At 35.1% G+C, this 14,600-nt stretch overlaps 1 protein-coding gene across 2 annotated transcripts in view; it reads right to left on the bottom strand.

Annotated features, from left to right (window-relative positions):
- The window catches only part of LOC110466447, a 31,695-nt gene extending 22,702 nt beyond the window's left edge, over window positions 1-8,993 (bottom strand). The window contains exons 1-3 of one of the 2 annotated variants that reach the window (XM_021522943.1): window positions 8,940-8,993; window positions 8,605-8,645; window positions 4,826-4,898 (exon numbers count right to left, since the gene is read on the bottom strand). In XM_021522943.1, coding sequence (XP_021378618.1) covers window positions 4,826-4,876 — 51 coding nt within the window. In that variant the 5' untranslated portion in view covers window positions 4,877-4,898; window positions 8,605-8,645; window positions 8,940-8,993. Of the gene's footprint in view, window positions 1-4,825; window positions 4,899-5,016; window positions 5,140-8,604; window positions 8,646-8,939 lie in introns of those variants that run through there. The other variant, XM_021522942.1, reaches the window with a different exon arrangement.
- Between the last annotated feature and the right edge of the window lie 5,607 nt (window positions 8,994-14,600).

The raw sequence follows: 14,600 nt of genomic DNA, 5'->3' as shown, positions 1-14,600 counted from the left end.
AACGAAAGGGATAAGTGACTGGTTAGTTTGATTTTGCCATGAGGCCCTCCAAGGGATAACTGTTGTGATGGCCACGGCGTATTCTGTTCTCTGATCCTCTGTCGGTGCTCGGGGTCAAATGAGATACGTGCGCTATTAGATTTACATAATTTATAATATTACCGGGATCAGTAAAATGGTATGATTTAGTTATATTGAAGAATTAAACGATTTTGTTTTGTTTTGACATGCAAGATTTAAATTAATACTTATGTAATACCCGGCCTCCTCTGCCGCGACGACGCAATATATAAAAAAAAATCGCTCTTCGTCAGAAAGCTACGTTTTCGCAGCTAGATTAAAAATGTCAAAATGACGGACCAGGATGAATAACTGAGGAAGAAGAACCTACTTCTAGTAAATAGGTTCGCATAACATTTTTTTTTTAAATCGTAATTTTTCAACAGTTCATGTTTTCATATGATGTTGACTTAGAATGTATGATCATGTAACAACCTTTTCTCTATAAAGAATAAATTTTCGACTTCAGATAGAATCGGAATACATATTGAAAACAGGGGAACAAATATTTGATTACGTTGTAAAATTGGCGCGTGCTGCCGATAACTACGGCTTCTGTTTCGGACAAAAGGAACTGATTAAAGAAAAGTTGTCTCAGCATAAAAAGGTCCATTTACAAGTATGCTTTAATCTCTGTAAAGTATTGAAAAAATATAATTATCAAGTATCTCAACGCGTTCCTTATTGACACATATTCTACATGTACACGTAGTGGTTTTGCCATACAGTTTATTGTGTGTAATGGTTAATATGACTTCCTAAATGTTAGCGTATGGAGACGGTGAAAGTGGGAAAGAGAGTATACATAGATTTATATGCATGGTCTAGAAAAAAAATTGGCCAAAGACATTGAGTTGTATAATGTAATAAATAAATACACAAACGTTTCTTTTTTTATTCACGTGTAGTTTGTCATTGCATATATGTAAACATTTGAAAAGGGATATTCGTCTCGTGACTATTACTTTTTACAGAAAGGTTTGTCCCATTGTTGAGGAAAGGTGTTTAGCCCCGTACCACCTGTACCGGTCACATTCCGGTACTAAATTCAATATATATTTAAATATATCTACTTTATGTTTATGCCTATTATCATTGTTGACATTTAATTGTAAATGTATGACGGGAGACGGCTGTGATAAATTGTAAAAACTTGTGCCCCATCCCTTGTTTAATTTTATTGACAACAAATTTATGTTTAAAGCTAAATAAATTTAAATTCTGAATATTGGCAAGTCTGCAATTAACTTCTGATGATGAATAATTACTGTTCAACAAGTTTGAATACGGAATTAGAAATCATATAACTTGGTTTCATAGTGCGGTGAGAAGTTGCAGTTGCCTGACGGCCCCTCTCTTGGGGCCCCTTTGGAAACCGTCTCATCTCGCTCGCACCACTTGTGTTTACTGCCTAGTCAGGTGACGTTATCGGCGCTATTTTTAACAGGGCTTTCCCGAACAATTCAAGTGGTCAAACTGGACATTTGGAACGGACTATGAATATGGGGATAGCGAGGTAACATAAGTGGAAGTGCATACAATACATACATTCATTAAAAAAAAACGCCTTTTCACGTGATGTCCCTTTAAGAGGACACGGACACTTACCGACTACCTCCAAATGTTACCACTTAGAACTGACCATAACCGATATATGTGATGGCCTCTTACTGACCACTTTCAATAGATTTGACGGCTATTAACTGACCATACGCTAGCGTCATGGTACATCATTGACCACTGATACTGACCATTTATAAGTGTCTACGATCAGTATCATCTTTAGGTATACAGGAAACGGCCACTAACTGACTACATATAAGTGTCACCGTACAGAACTAACCAACAGGTCTATAGCAGACGGCCACTAACTGGTCACCTCAAAATGTCACGGTACAGAACTAACCACTAGTTTAAGAGGGAATGGCCACAAACTGACCACCTGCAAATGTCACCGTACAGAATTGGCCACAATTCAGACACTGCCATAAACTGACCACCTCCAAGTTTCACCATTCCTAGCTGACCACAATGCTTAGAGGACACTGCCACAAACTGACCACCTCAAAGTCTGGCCCATGCAGACAGAGAACAGTGTGATTTTTCTCTGGTGAGACAAATGCTACGAGTCTGTATCGTTATAGACGTACAATCTACACTAGACAGTACCGAAAAGTATCAATTGGAATCATATTGACATTAGTAAGTAAATACCTGCTCAGTTAGAGCAAATATGTATAGGTATGTGAATAACAGGTATCAAATCGACAGGTGTTTAATTAATAGACATAGCACAGGTAAGATGACAGGTGTTCAGTAATATCCGTGCACTCTGACCGCAAAAAATGTTCCCTGTTGCTCATCTTGTACGGACCTTACATAATAATAACCGTATTTGAAATTCGATTAGTAGCTAGTGAGAATTGAGACATGTGATCAACAATAGTGTCGTAGACGTGTCAATATTGACAGTAAGGTACCTACTACAGTATAACGATCACACCGCTACACCGAGAACAACCGTGCATACAAAACGAGAGAAAATCGTCAGAAAGCATGATGTTATAGTTCATATGTTTCCAGTCTGTTGTCAAGGACAGCAGGTGCACGTGTAAGGTCGTGTAAACAGGTACCGTACATACTCTACAGGGACCATTTGTTTAAGTCTGATTACAATTTGATAACCCCCCGTGAACACAATAAGATTATACAAGGCCAAGCAGTATGATGAGGTCTAGAGACCCCTACCGTTATGTTGTACACATTGCATTTGCAAGAGGGTTGCTGATGAATTGTGTAGGCCCGCAAATTGAATACATGTGTCCTTTTCAGATTGTTTTCTTCAATATCTTCCGACTATATTCAAATTTATGGAAATTCCTAAAATTTCAAGAATGTGCATTTAATATCAATACCTACAGACAACACATACTTTAGTAAATTTGAGACATTGATATTATATATACCAATACCATTTTTGAACCATATCATTGAGGCCTATTACCTTTTGTTTTGAAAAATGGGTATGAGCTATTGTCATTAAGATGACTTCGCCATTTTAGGCGAAGTTAAAAATGAAAACGTTAAGATTTTCATTAAATCAGAAATTTTCCTTGCTAAGAAATGAAAATTTGGTTCCATTTAAATTTCATAGCTCTACCTGAGCCTGTACATATATGGACACAGGTCTTGAGCTGATATAGATATCCGAAACTGATATTGATAATGTTCTCATATTGTGTTAAAACGGCTCAGTGGACCGAATTAAAGGGATTTCAAGAGTGTATAGGTTTAACGTGTTTAATCATATACAAGTCTCGGAATAAATCAGTCTAATATGATCAACACTTAGCCTACATTTTGTATATTTTGAAATTGATCCCTACAGCATAGAGTGGTATACTGTACAGGTATTATACTTAACATATATTTTTATAACTGCACTTTCAAATTACGTATAGTATAGTGTGTGTGTGTGTGGGGGGGGGGGGGGGATTTATGATTGGGACGGGGGTTTGGGATGAGTGAATTTAGGTTTGGGGTGAGTGAATTTAAAAATTACAACGGGTTAATTCCGAAGAGGAAGGGGATTCCAATGTGTATGTTGAAGAGCTTGAGGAAAGGGTGTGCATGCATACATTTGTGTGTAAGGGTGGGTGTGGAGTGGGGATATTATTGGATGAGGTGGTTGTTTCTGCTTGTAAGGGAAAGTAAGGGAAATTGCGGAGTTTCGAGTCTGTACATGTGTTTGGGGGGAGGGGGATAACATTGGGAGTAGTGGAAAGGGGTGGGGTTCCCAGCTTCTACATGTGTGTGTTGGGGAGGGGGTAACGAGAAAAGTAAAATGTATGTATAAGAGGATAATGGGAGGGGGCGGTGCTCTGATCTTCTATGTGTGTTTGAGAGGACCTATTGATCAGTCAACAATCATTTAATATTCACGAAGAACACAGACGTATCTCATTAGCTTTACACCACCATCCATTACTGATTGACACAATACTCTATATAACGGTACCCTTATTTAAACGTCCTTACACATAGACAATCAGGCCGACTTAAATAACACGCACTGTATTCAATTAGCAGACTCGACCCGTAACATTGTAATTAACATAATAAAGTATAAATAGATCGGTACTGTTCGTCGCGATCTGTGTCTCTTTATTGGCACCCGGTTACCACGTGTGTAATAGTGTAGGTACTTGAGATAAAAACGTATGAACGCGTGAACTGTTTCTAGAATTACATTAATATTTCGTATGTTGCTTCAAGACATTTTCATATTGATATATATTTGTATGTAGTATACTTGTTTAGATTTTATCAATTTTAAACCATTTGAATCAAGAAAAGGTCATGATTTCCGATGATAACGCTGCATTAAGCACACTTAATTCCGCCTTTAATAAAATGTGGGTTGATCGGTGGAATTGGGATCACGGAGTGATATTCGTCCTCTAAGGTGTCTTAATATGTCACAGTTAATAATCACTAAAAGCATCGCAGTGATTTTCATATGCCCGATATAGCCAGTTGTGATTTTTTTTTCATATCTTATAGTAACAGCTGAACCCTCGGGCATTGAAAACATTAATTTCACTTCAAAATCGATCGATATAGCAAAGCATCACATGTAAGAGTCTTTGAGATAATGCAGCAAAGGAAAATTAACATATATTTTATCAAATAAACCTGAGATACATAATCAGAAATAACACGATTTGATATAATAAAAAATGTGTAATGTATAAGAGTTACTTACCCAAATTCCTTCCTTGTCCGAGGACGGGGCAAATCTACGTCCGCGCCCCATGTCTCACCTGTCAGGTGTTCACCTGGACAAATCAATCACTAATTAGCACAAAACTGTCACCGATTCAGTAAAAATAATCAACTATGACAAAAAAACATTATATTGGTTGTATTCCGTTAGTTTGGACCATTTCAACTAACCTGTTTTAAAGAACTGTCATACTTTCACTAACACCTCCAAGTATGATCCAGTAGACAAATACACACAATTCAATACATCAACGCTTATCACATGTACATACCCATATCAGGTTATGCACACATGGAACCGTGACACACACAACCTTCCGCCAATACAGGTAAAACGTAGTCCCATAGAAACCATTACTACAGGACGTTTGACAAATTATCACGTGAATTTATTATTTTATCATAAGCAATAATATATTTCAAAATGAATATAAAGTGTAGGTTCAAAAGAAACTCGATAAAAATAATGATTTTTAAATCCACGCGGATGAATTTGTTCGGGGTGGTTGCTAACGACGCCTGTAGTAGAACTCTATTAAGAAAGATAACTCCCACAGATCATAGCAGTTTTGTTGAAACGTTGATATCGACTGAGCTATTAAGTTAGCGGGTTTTGTTATCAGAATTCAGCATACTACTGTAACATTATCAAGAATAAATAAATCGTTTCACAGATTTGGAAACTTAATGCTGGGCCGAACGACTTGCCTATTATGACTGTTTAAATGACTCGTAGATAATATCCCTTCTTTTTTAACATTGATTCTTTGATCCTTTTTCTGTTATAATGTAGATATTCATCACTGTAAAAAATAAATAAACTAATAAAATACATATTACGTTGCAATAATTTTGATGTTAAACCTTAAATTATATATATAATAATATAGTTAACTATGAAGGCAGAGAGGTTGTATTTTAACAGCCCGACACGTGTATCTGCTAAGCCTGTGTTTGGCTGGGCATATTTTGCATTCTGTCTTAAAATATACTGTGAAATCAGATATTTTCGTTGGGCTCAAATTTCGTGGTTTTGCACGAAAAGAAATCTGTTTCGTAGGTTCATGAAATTTTGGATAACTAGTATCAAAGAAAGCTAGTAGTATCCTACTCATACGGAAAATGACTTCATGTTAAACCTGTAATGTCCTAACGAACATATGAAATCGCGGAAGAAAACCCAAGGACTCAACATAAAACTTCACAAAAATGAGTACTTTCACAGCATTTTAAATTTTACAAATCAATATATTTGCTTTACATAGATAGAAACTGAACTTGAACTTCAGGGTTCAGGCTATATAGACGGCTCAGTAGCGGAAAAGGTAAAAATTGAGGGTAAATATATTGACTGGATATATCGATATAAGGTAAAAGATGTGAACCCTTGAATTTTAAAGTAGGCATTTGATATCAGTAATACCGAAAGTATAGTCTAATATGGGTAATGGATCCGAATAAACAAATATTTGTTGGATGCGTATTATACTTAAGTAGTAACCACAGATTTTAAAGCTACCGTGCGGACAACGAAATTCATATTTTCGAGGCAAAATGTCCCTTAACCCTTTCACCACTTTATACCAAAATGGACTCATCCAGATCAATGTATGATAGAGTCTATGAAAGTTAACAAGGGGCGAAAGGGTTAAACAAAAACATGTTGCTTCGTTTCGATGATTCATCCACAATTTAATGCATTTAAAAAGTAAATATTTTCTCTGCGTGGAGTTATGTGTTAAGTGATTGCTTCCGTTGTTTATTTATTTTGTTTTGTTTTTCTTTTCTAACGCGTTTAACGATATCTTTACACAGTATTACACGTCTGAACTTAAACATTTGTCTTTAAGACGTCGATATAGCTGCGGAGGTTCTTTTTGACGCATATTATTTGGTATCAGGAAGTTTTGTTTTAACGATTTTTGGAATAGCTTTGACTTAAAAACCGAAGGCGTTGCTCTATAAAGCGTGCTAGACTCTCAGGAACGAGTTTAAAAACATCAAACACGAGTTCTTTTGAGCAATTTTGCATATTAAAAATGTTATAAAAAACAACAGTTTTGTGAACTGAAACTAGGTGCAAAATATCGTTGAGTCCCACAGTTTCCTTTTTCGAACCGCTGGTGGTTGTCGCGTGACAAGATACAAGATACAAGAAGATTGATATAGAGTTGTACATGTAAAACAATGAACATTAGCTCTGTAGAGTTATTATTACGACAAAACATGAATAAAAACGCATAGAAAATTACAAACAAAACAAAATAGCACAGCATGTTTGTTGAATCAAAATAAAAACAGCTTAATACTTGCAAGCAAGCAAACAACAATACATACAAACATGCGTTCATACTTACTATTGTGAATGAATATGTTCCTTGTGAATATGTGTTATTTTGCTGCAAAAAAATCATGTAAATGCCTCAATGTTTGAGGGCAAATATGTATTTATTATTGCCATCATGTCATTGTCATGTTTAAATGTGTGTAAAGCACAAAGGCATCGTTGCCTATTGCAAATTTAATAAAGGTTATACATACATGCATATGTATCACAGAAATCACAAGTACCACTTGTAAGCAAGCAAGCAACAATACATACATACACAGAAATTTTGTGATAAATTAGTGATGAAATTAATTGTGTACATAATTGCTTATTCATGAAAAACTTTAATCTTACCATCTTTTATTAAATTTATATTTCGAATTGTTCATATCTAGCAATTCAAGTGTGACTTGATACAAAACACGTTTATATGACATTTCAACGAAATTTGGCTATATACATGTTACATTATCCCTAATTGTAATTATCTACGTCACTATCTATATCCTTTGTGACATTTAAGATCAGAATCATGTGTGAAGTTTGTATATCCTTAAGCTCGTACACTTTGTAAACTTACTTTTACAACTCATTACTATTGTCCATCACATATGTATTACACAACAGGATTAGTGTAATAGCCTTTACCTTGTGGACACTGACCACGGGTATTTGATCTTACAATTAGTGACACCTGTCACTCGAAGCTTAGGTACCTTTATTGTACGTACACTTACAATTGATTTAACTGTGATATGTTGTATTGTAAATCAGTTAGGTTCTGGACTCTGTACGGAACACATCGGGTATATTTTGGACACTCCAGAATATCCTGCCGTCAAGTCAAAAGTTATCTCTTATTAAATTTCAAAGTTAAACTTTTATCAACTCTTACGTCATCATTTCAACAAGACAAAACGTGCAGAAAAAACCTTATGTTACATCACGGAATTAGATCTATCTAAGTCCGTGGTTACATAATACATACATACATATCACAGCATGTACAAGTTACTACTTGTTAGCAAGCAAACAACAATATAGCACCAAAAAACATTAAAAATGTAAGAGTGATATGGCATAAAGTTCATGCCACACACAAGAAAGAATTTAAATGGCATGGATGCCTAATATACATATATGCCAATATGGCAAAAACCCAAAAAAGAACAGAATATATGCTAGTATAGCAAGTTAAAAGAAAACATTATCATTTATTGTTAAGAGAAAAAGCTAAACATAAATTGAAATAAAAACCATTGAAATAAAAAAACATTTACACCTCACATATAGCACAACTACATACATAACTGGCCATCCCAGGTAGCAACAGCCTGCAGAAGGTATAATAGTTCTCGGCATACCTTAGCTCATTAGACAGGCTGTTCGATACCCGGGCGGCCTCAAAACGAAATGACATCTTTCCATACCTTGTGGTTCTAGCCCTTGGTACCGTAATGGATTTTTTTTCCTGAAATTATATAAGACATTATTTTCTCCACAGGGTCACTGATAAAAAAATCTGGTGCTATCTTATTTAAAATCTTATATACTTCTTTAGTCATAGTCTTTAGCCTGCATATATGTAAAAGGTCAAGATTGTTTTGTTTTAAAAGATCTCTAAATGTAGATGTATAATCATTTTCAATAAAGTTCATCACGCGCTGATTCGAGGACAATTTACATGTCTGCAGAAAAAGTCTTAAGATCTACATTAAGACTAAACCAATGGAAAAATACATCTACAAGTCGCTTATCTGTTTACCTCCGTGTGTTGTGTTGTTGTTGACATGCCTGGCATACTTGTGATGTCATAAAAGAAACGTGACCATTCCATTATGACGTCATCAACAAACATTTCCTAGCAGACGATTAGCTATAGAGTGACCGTGGTTTCCTAAGGTCCATAGTACCAACAGGAGATATAATACAGTAAGACATTTAAATTTTGGATTGCCATTTACCCAGGGGTCTTCTCATTTCATAAAAGAACTATATTCTACGCATTGTCATACTCTTTTTGAAATTATGAATTATCGTGATATTGTTATTTCTAATTTTCAATTTGGATGTGTCTCCTACAAATAACAAAAGATTGGAAATCTACAATGGTGAATATCTAATGATGTGTAAAAACCCTTCTTTTTTACTTACCTATATCAGAGACGTATGTATTATAAGTCTCTGCCTATATCAACTATGTTTCAATGAAAATGACAATTTTCGAAAATCTGTCAAAGGGAGGTAATTCAAAGTATTTAGATTCCCAATATAAATAGTTCCTCAGTAAATACTTGACAACTGTTGTATTCGTTGTTTCCAATAATTATTGTAACAATAAAGAAAATATAATACCAAACAGAACTACTGTCCGGGTTTGATGGTGTAAAAATGCATATATACTGAAAATTGTGTATGGATTATATAAAATATACAAGGAAAATATAACAAGATACAATTTGACGCTTTCATTGACTGAGGACTGTAACAAGCATAGATATGATGGGGAAGAGCTTAGAGTCTGTTGGAAAACTTGTGCCCAGATCCCATTGTGTATTTTGATAAAATAAAGATAAACCTAAGACTGAACTGTTAGACTTGTAATTGATACAGTGTTCTAAAACTGAAGTACACTTCACCATTCAGCTGTTTCGTTCTTACTTTAAACTTTATTTTATTATCGGGATAATATCCCAGTAATGCAAACATGATATACATATAGGATTCGAAAACAAGTACAAAGTACTTATGCTAATCCGTCTCCTTTATTTGTGTGTAAAACGACGATTGGACGGCACTGACGAATATTATGCATATATATATAGGTATATGGAAGAGAAGAGGATGGGGGAGGAAGAAGGGCAAGTGATGCAAAAGTGTTTAAAAAGGGGTTGATGGGGGGTAAAATATATAGGGGAGTACAGAACATTTACTGTATTATATGAGGAAAAACTGGTTGGAGCATATTTTGGATATGGACACATGTCGAGGACTGTACATGTCACTGTGGTATTCAACACATAATAAATTAATTGCATACGATGAAAACTTTCCATTCCGACACCTGAGTATTCCGACATCCAGTGGTGAACAGCCACTGTTTCGTCCTTCTAGGACTCATCGGTGATGCTAGGGGCCAAAAAGGTGGAAATCCAAATAGTTCTAATTTACCGTTGAAACAGAACGGGACGTAAAACCCTTTATTATTTAAATGGATTTCAAAAGTACACGTGTGCAGGTCAATTTCAAATTACTACTGAATTGAGTGTATATCACGAACCATACTACTACCTACTCAAAAGAGATAAGTGTGGCCATCGAGATTACGACAGACCTCGTGGACTCAATTCAATTCAACTTTATTCTCTTTCACAATACAATGTATAGAGAAACATATTTACAATATAATATATAGTAATTGTAGTGTTCGTAGTCGGTAGTACACAGTACTGTTTTATAATATATGCACATTTATATCGAGGTCAAATACTGTTATTAATTATTCTAATAAAAGTACAAAGTTTCTTCAGTGTTTTTATATTAGTAGTATTCATCAATTCATAAAACTTAATTACATTTGGTCTCGTCCAAAAATATTTGTCTATGTATAAAATTCGAAACCCAGATAGTGACGGACACTCAAGCAAGTAATGGAATTCGTCACCAATTTGCTGACTGTTACAGTGTGGACATTTTCTTTCATTATACTCTATATTATGCCATCTGCCGGTTTCAACAATGAATTTGTGATTAGTAGTCTTAAATTTACAAAATGTAACTCTATCCTTATCACTTAAAATATCTAAGTAATTTTCAAAATGACAATTATTTTTAAAAATCCTATAACATGTAGCTTTTGATGAAGTGTGAACATCACTCTGCCATTTCTGTAAAAACTGGTCGTACAATCTTTGTTTAATAACATGCTTTAGCCATGTGATATTACATTCTGAAGTATATTGGACATTCCATAGGTAACTCATACCACATTCATTTAAAATACGTTTAATAAAACTTATATATGGAACCGGTTTATCATCAACATTATGTTGATGGCAAAGAAATTTATACAATATAATATTAATTTTGTTTCCTTTAGAATGAGTCAATTGTGACCAATATGATATTATTCTTGTTTTTATTGTTATTTCAAGTGGACTAGTACCTAGTTCTCCATATACCATATAATTAGGGGTGCTACTTTTTAACCCTAGTAATAATTTACAGAACTTTAAATGTACACGTTCAATTACCTTAAGGTCAGAAAGACCCCAAACTTCACAACCATACAACAGTATGGGTTTTACAATCTTGTTAAATAAATCATATATACAATGAACTGATAAATTATGTAGTCTACCTTTCTTTATAACGTCATACATTGCTATAGTAGCCTTTTTAATATTGTATTTTTTCGTTTCATTGAATGAACCAGTTCGATTAAATGCCGTACCCAAATAGGTAAAATTGTCCACTAACTCGATCGCCTCATTATTAAATAAAAATACATTTCTATTGTTTTTGCGTCCTTTACTAAACACTATACATTTGGTTTTTCCTATATTAACCTTTAATTTCCACTGTTTACAGTATTCACTGAATACATTTAATTGTAGTTGCAAGTCAACTGGACAGTCCGAGAAAAGTAGTGTATCATCAGCATATAGTAAAATAAAAAGCTTTATGTATACATGTAGATTATTTTCTAATTTAGTACTAAGGTTTGTCAAACCCTGAACGTTATTTTGGACCATAAACTCTTCTAGATCGTTCAAGTACAGACTGAATAAAAAGGGAGATAGATTTTCTCCTTGTCTCAAACCATTTTCACATGGAAAATAACCAGAACATTCACCATTAAAAGATATATTTGACTTAATGCCTTGATACATGTTAAAAATAATTGTTAACATTTTCCCATTAATACCGCTCATTAACATCTTATTCCACAAGCCATTGCGCCATACTTTATCAAAGGCTTTTTCGAAGTCAAAAAATACACAGTATAATTTACTTTTCATCATCTGAGTCAAATTTATCAAAGAGTAAAGTACAAAAATGTTATCAATAGTTGAATAATTTTTACGAAACCCTGTCTGATTTTCACATATCAAGCTTACCTCCTCTGAGTATTTCTGTAGTCTTTCATTTAATATACTAGTGAACAACTTCCCTAAACAACTAACAATCGTAATTGGTCTATAATTTTTAGGTTCCATAGGTGAACCTTTATTTTTAAAAATAGGAACAATAGTACCGGTCAGCCATTTTGATGGGAATTTCCCACTATTGAAAATAATATTAAACACTTTGTTATGTATGTTCATCTTTTGCATAAAGAATAGATCTTTCGATCCATGTGCGATATGTGTGTGAAAGTTACGATTTGTTTCTAAAATATCAGTTTGAAGTGCGCTCCGGGCGCGGGGCGCATATTTCCCGCATATTATAGAGGGCCGGAGTTCTGTCGTTAATCGACGACAGACCGATATGAAAAAAGTCGATAAAACGTCAGAATAATTCGGACTAATACATAAGAGGCCAGGGAATCCTGGGTAATCCCGGCCCAGGGGAGCGTCCCGGTCACTTGGATGCTTGTGAAAAGAGCCAATTTCACCATATTATATCGTTGGCCTCAAGAAACCAAACCAGTCTTGTGTTTATCATTCGTTCTAAAGTTTTACATACACAACTAGTCAGAGAAATAGGACGATAGTTGTTTGGGTCGGTAGCATCCTTTCCTGGTTTTGGGATAGGTATAATTGTGGAGTTCTTTCAAGAATCGGGAATTTTTCCGGAAGCGTAAACTTGGTTGAATATTTAAAGACGGCATGTTAGTGACGAGTCCGGTAAGTGCTTGAGAAATTGATATGGAATATCATCAGGACATGAAGCAAAGTCCTGTGGTTTTTTAAGCGAATCAACAAGTTCTCGTAGGGTAAATGGTTCATTATAATTTTCTTTGTTTGATTATTTGAAATTTAGCCGTTTCTTTTCTCTTTATTTTCTTTAAAGACTGGAATTTTCGGGAGTGGTTTAAAGGGGATGAGTTTTTAGTTACGTTTTTCTGCAAATGCATCAGCATTTTCAGACTAGACGGAAAAAAAAGTTTTTATTAATGAGGTGGGAGGAAGTTGACTTTTTCTTTTTCACACTTATTTTCCGAATCATATCCCATACTTTTTTGGGGGACGTGTTTGATGATATCTTGGATACATATTCTCTCCTGCTGTTTTTTTAGAGCAGCTGCCCGATTACTGCGTGTTTTAAAAGATTCTTCTGATAAAAGGAACTTCATAGGATTTGGAGCGGATTTTGGAATTGTCTTTTGAGCAATAGAAGTTAGTGTTTCAGTAAAAGTTTTAGTTGGGTCTTTGAGGTTAGTACAATTTTCTGTGGTAAGCTTCTCATTGCACATGTGTTGGAATTGGACCCAATCTGCTTTGTGCACACTCCATCGAGGTAGAGGATCATCAAAAGGAGTCCCTATATTCTTAAGTAAAATGGGGAAGTGGTCACTCCCACAAAGATCATTATTTACCTTCCAGTCATAATCAAGTAGGATGGAAGGATGGCATAATGACAGATCAATGTGGGTACGAGAGCCCGTAGCAGGGTGCAAAGGCACAAGTTGTTTTTATCTATAAATTCTTCGATACGTCTTCCTCTCTCGTCTGTGTTTGGAGAGCCCCAAAGGCTATTATGACCATTACAATCACCGAGGATTATGAATGGTGTTGGGTAGAGTACACCAGTTTTTTCCCACTATCGGTATGTAAAGTGTCGCAAGAATTGTCCAGGTATTTTATCATGTTTTCGTCACTCGGGTATAACTTGTAGAACAGATTTGTTCTGATGTAAACTTCCAGATTTTTATTTTAAGATGTTTACACCAACAAATGTTAAATAAGTGATCACCATAAATATTAGATTTTTAGTTTTACCTCCCCTTTTCACCTTTCTCAACTTTTACCTGTCCTATCTTGACCCCTACTATCGAACCTTCATGTCTGAGTGCTTTCGTTGTGTAGTAAAACACTTGTGTGTGCGCGCGTGGTGTTCATTGATTGATTGATTGATTGATAGGTTTTACGTCCGCTTCACTACCGTGTATTTCGGTTATCCAGCAGACGAAGAACAGAAAGGAAAATGAGTAGAAGGGATAAAGTATGGAGTAAAAGAATAGAGGGGCAGATAGGTTAGAGAAGGGGCCGTCTATCCTATATATATTAACTGTATAAGTCTAGTTTTTGTAAGACGGCTCCTATGCCTAATAATGCCTTAACCTAACACTCATCGTACAGCATCACCAAGTCAGGACCGGAAGTGGGGTACTGTGCCGCCTTCAGCCACACCAGTCCCTGCCTATTCTATGAATTTGGTTTGTATTTTGAAGTCCAACTAAATGTCTTAATAAAGAGACCCT

The sequence above is a fragment of the Mizuhopecten yessoensis genome, unplaced genomic scaffold (assembly GCF_002113885.1).
Source record: "Mizuhopecten yessoensis strain PY_sf001 unplaced genomic scaffold, ASM211388v2 scaffold11133, whole genome shotgun sequence".
Taxonomy (NCBI): domain Eukaryota; kingdom Metazoa; phylum Mollusca; class Bivalvia; order Pectinida; family Pectinidae; genus Mizuhopecten; species Mizuhopecten yessoensis.
Note: the sequence above shows the minus strand (reverse complement) of the source record. Positions and strands in the feature narration are given on the sequence as shown.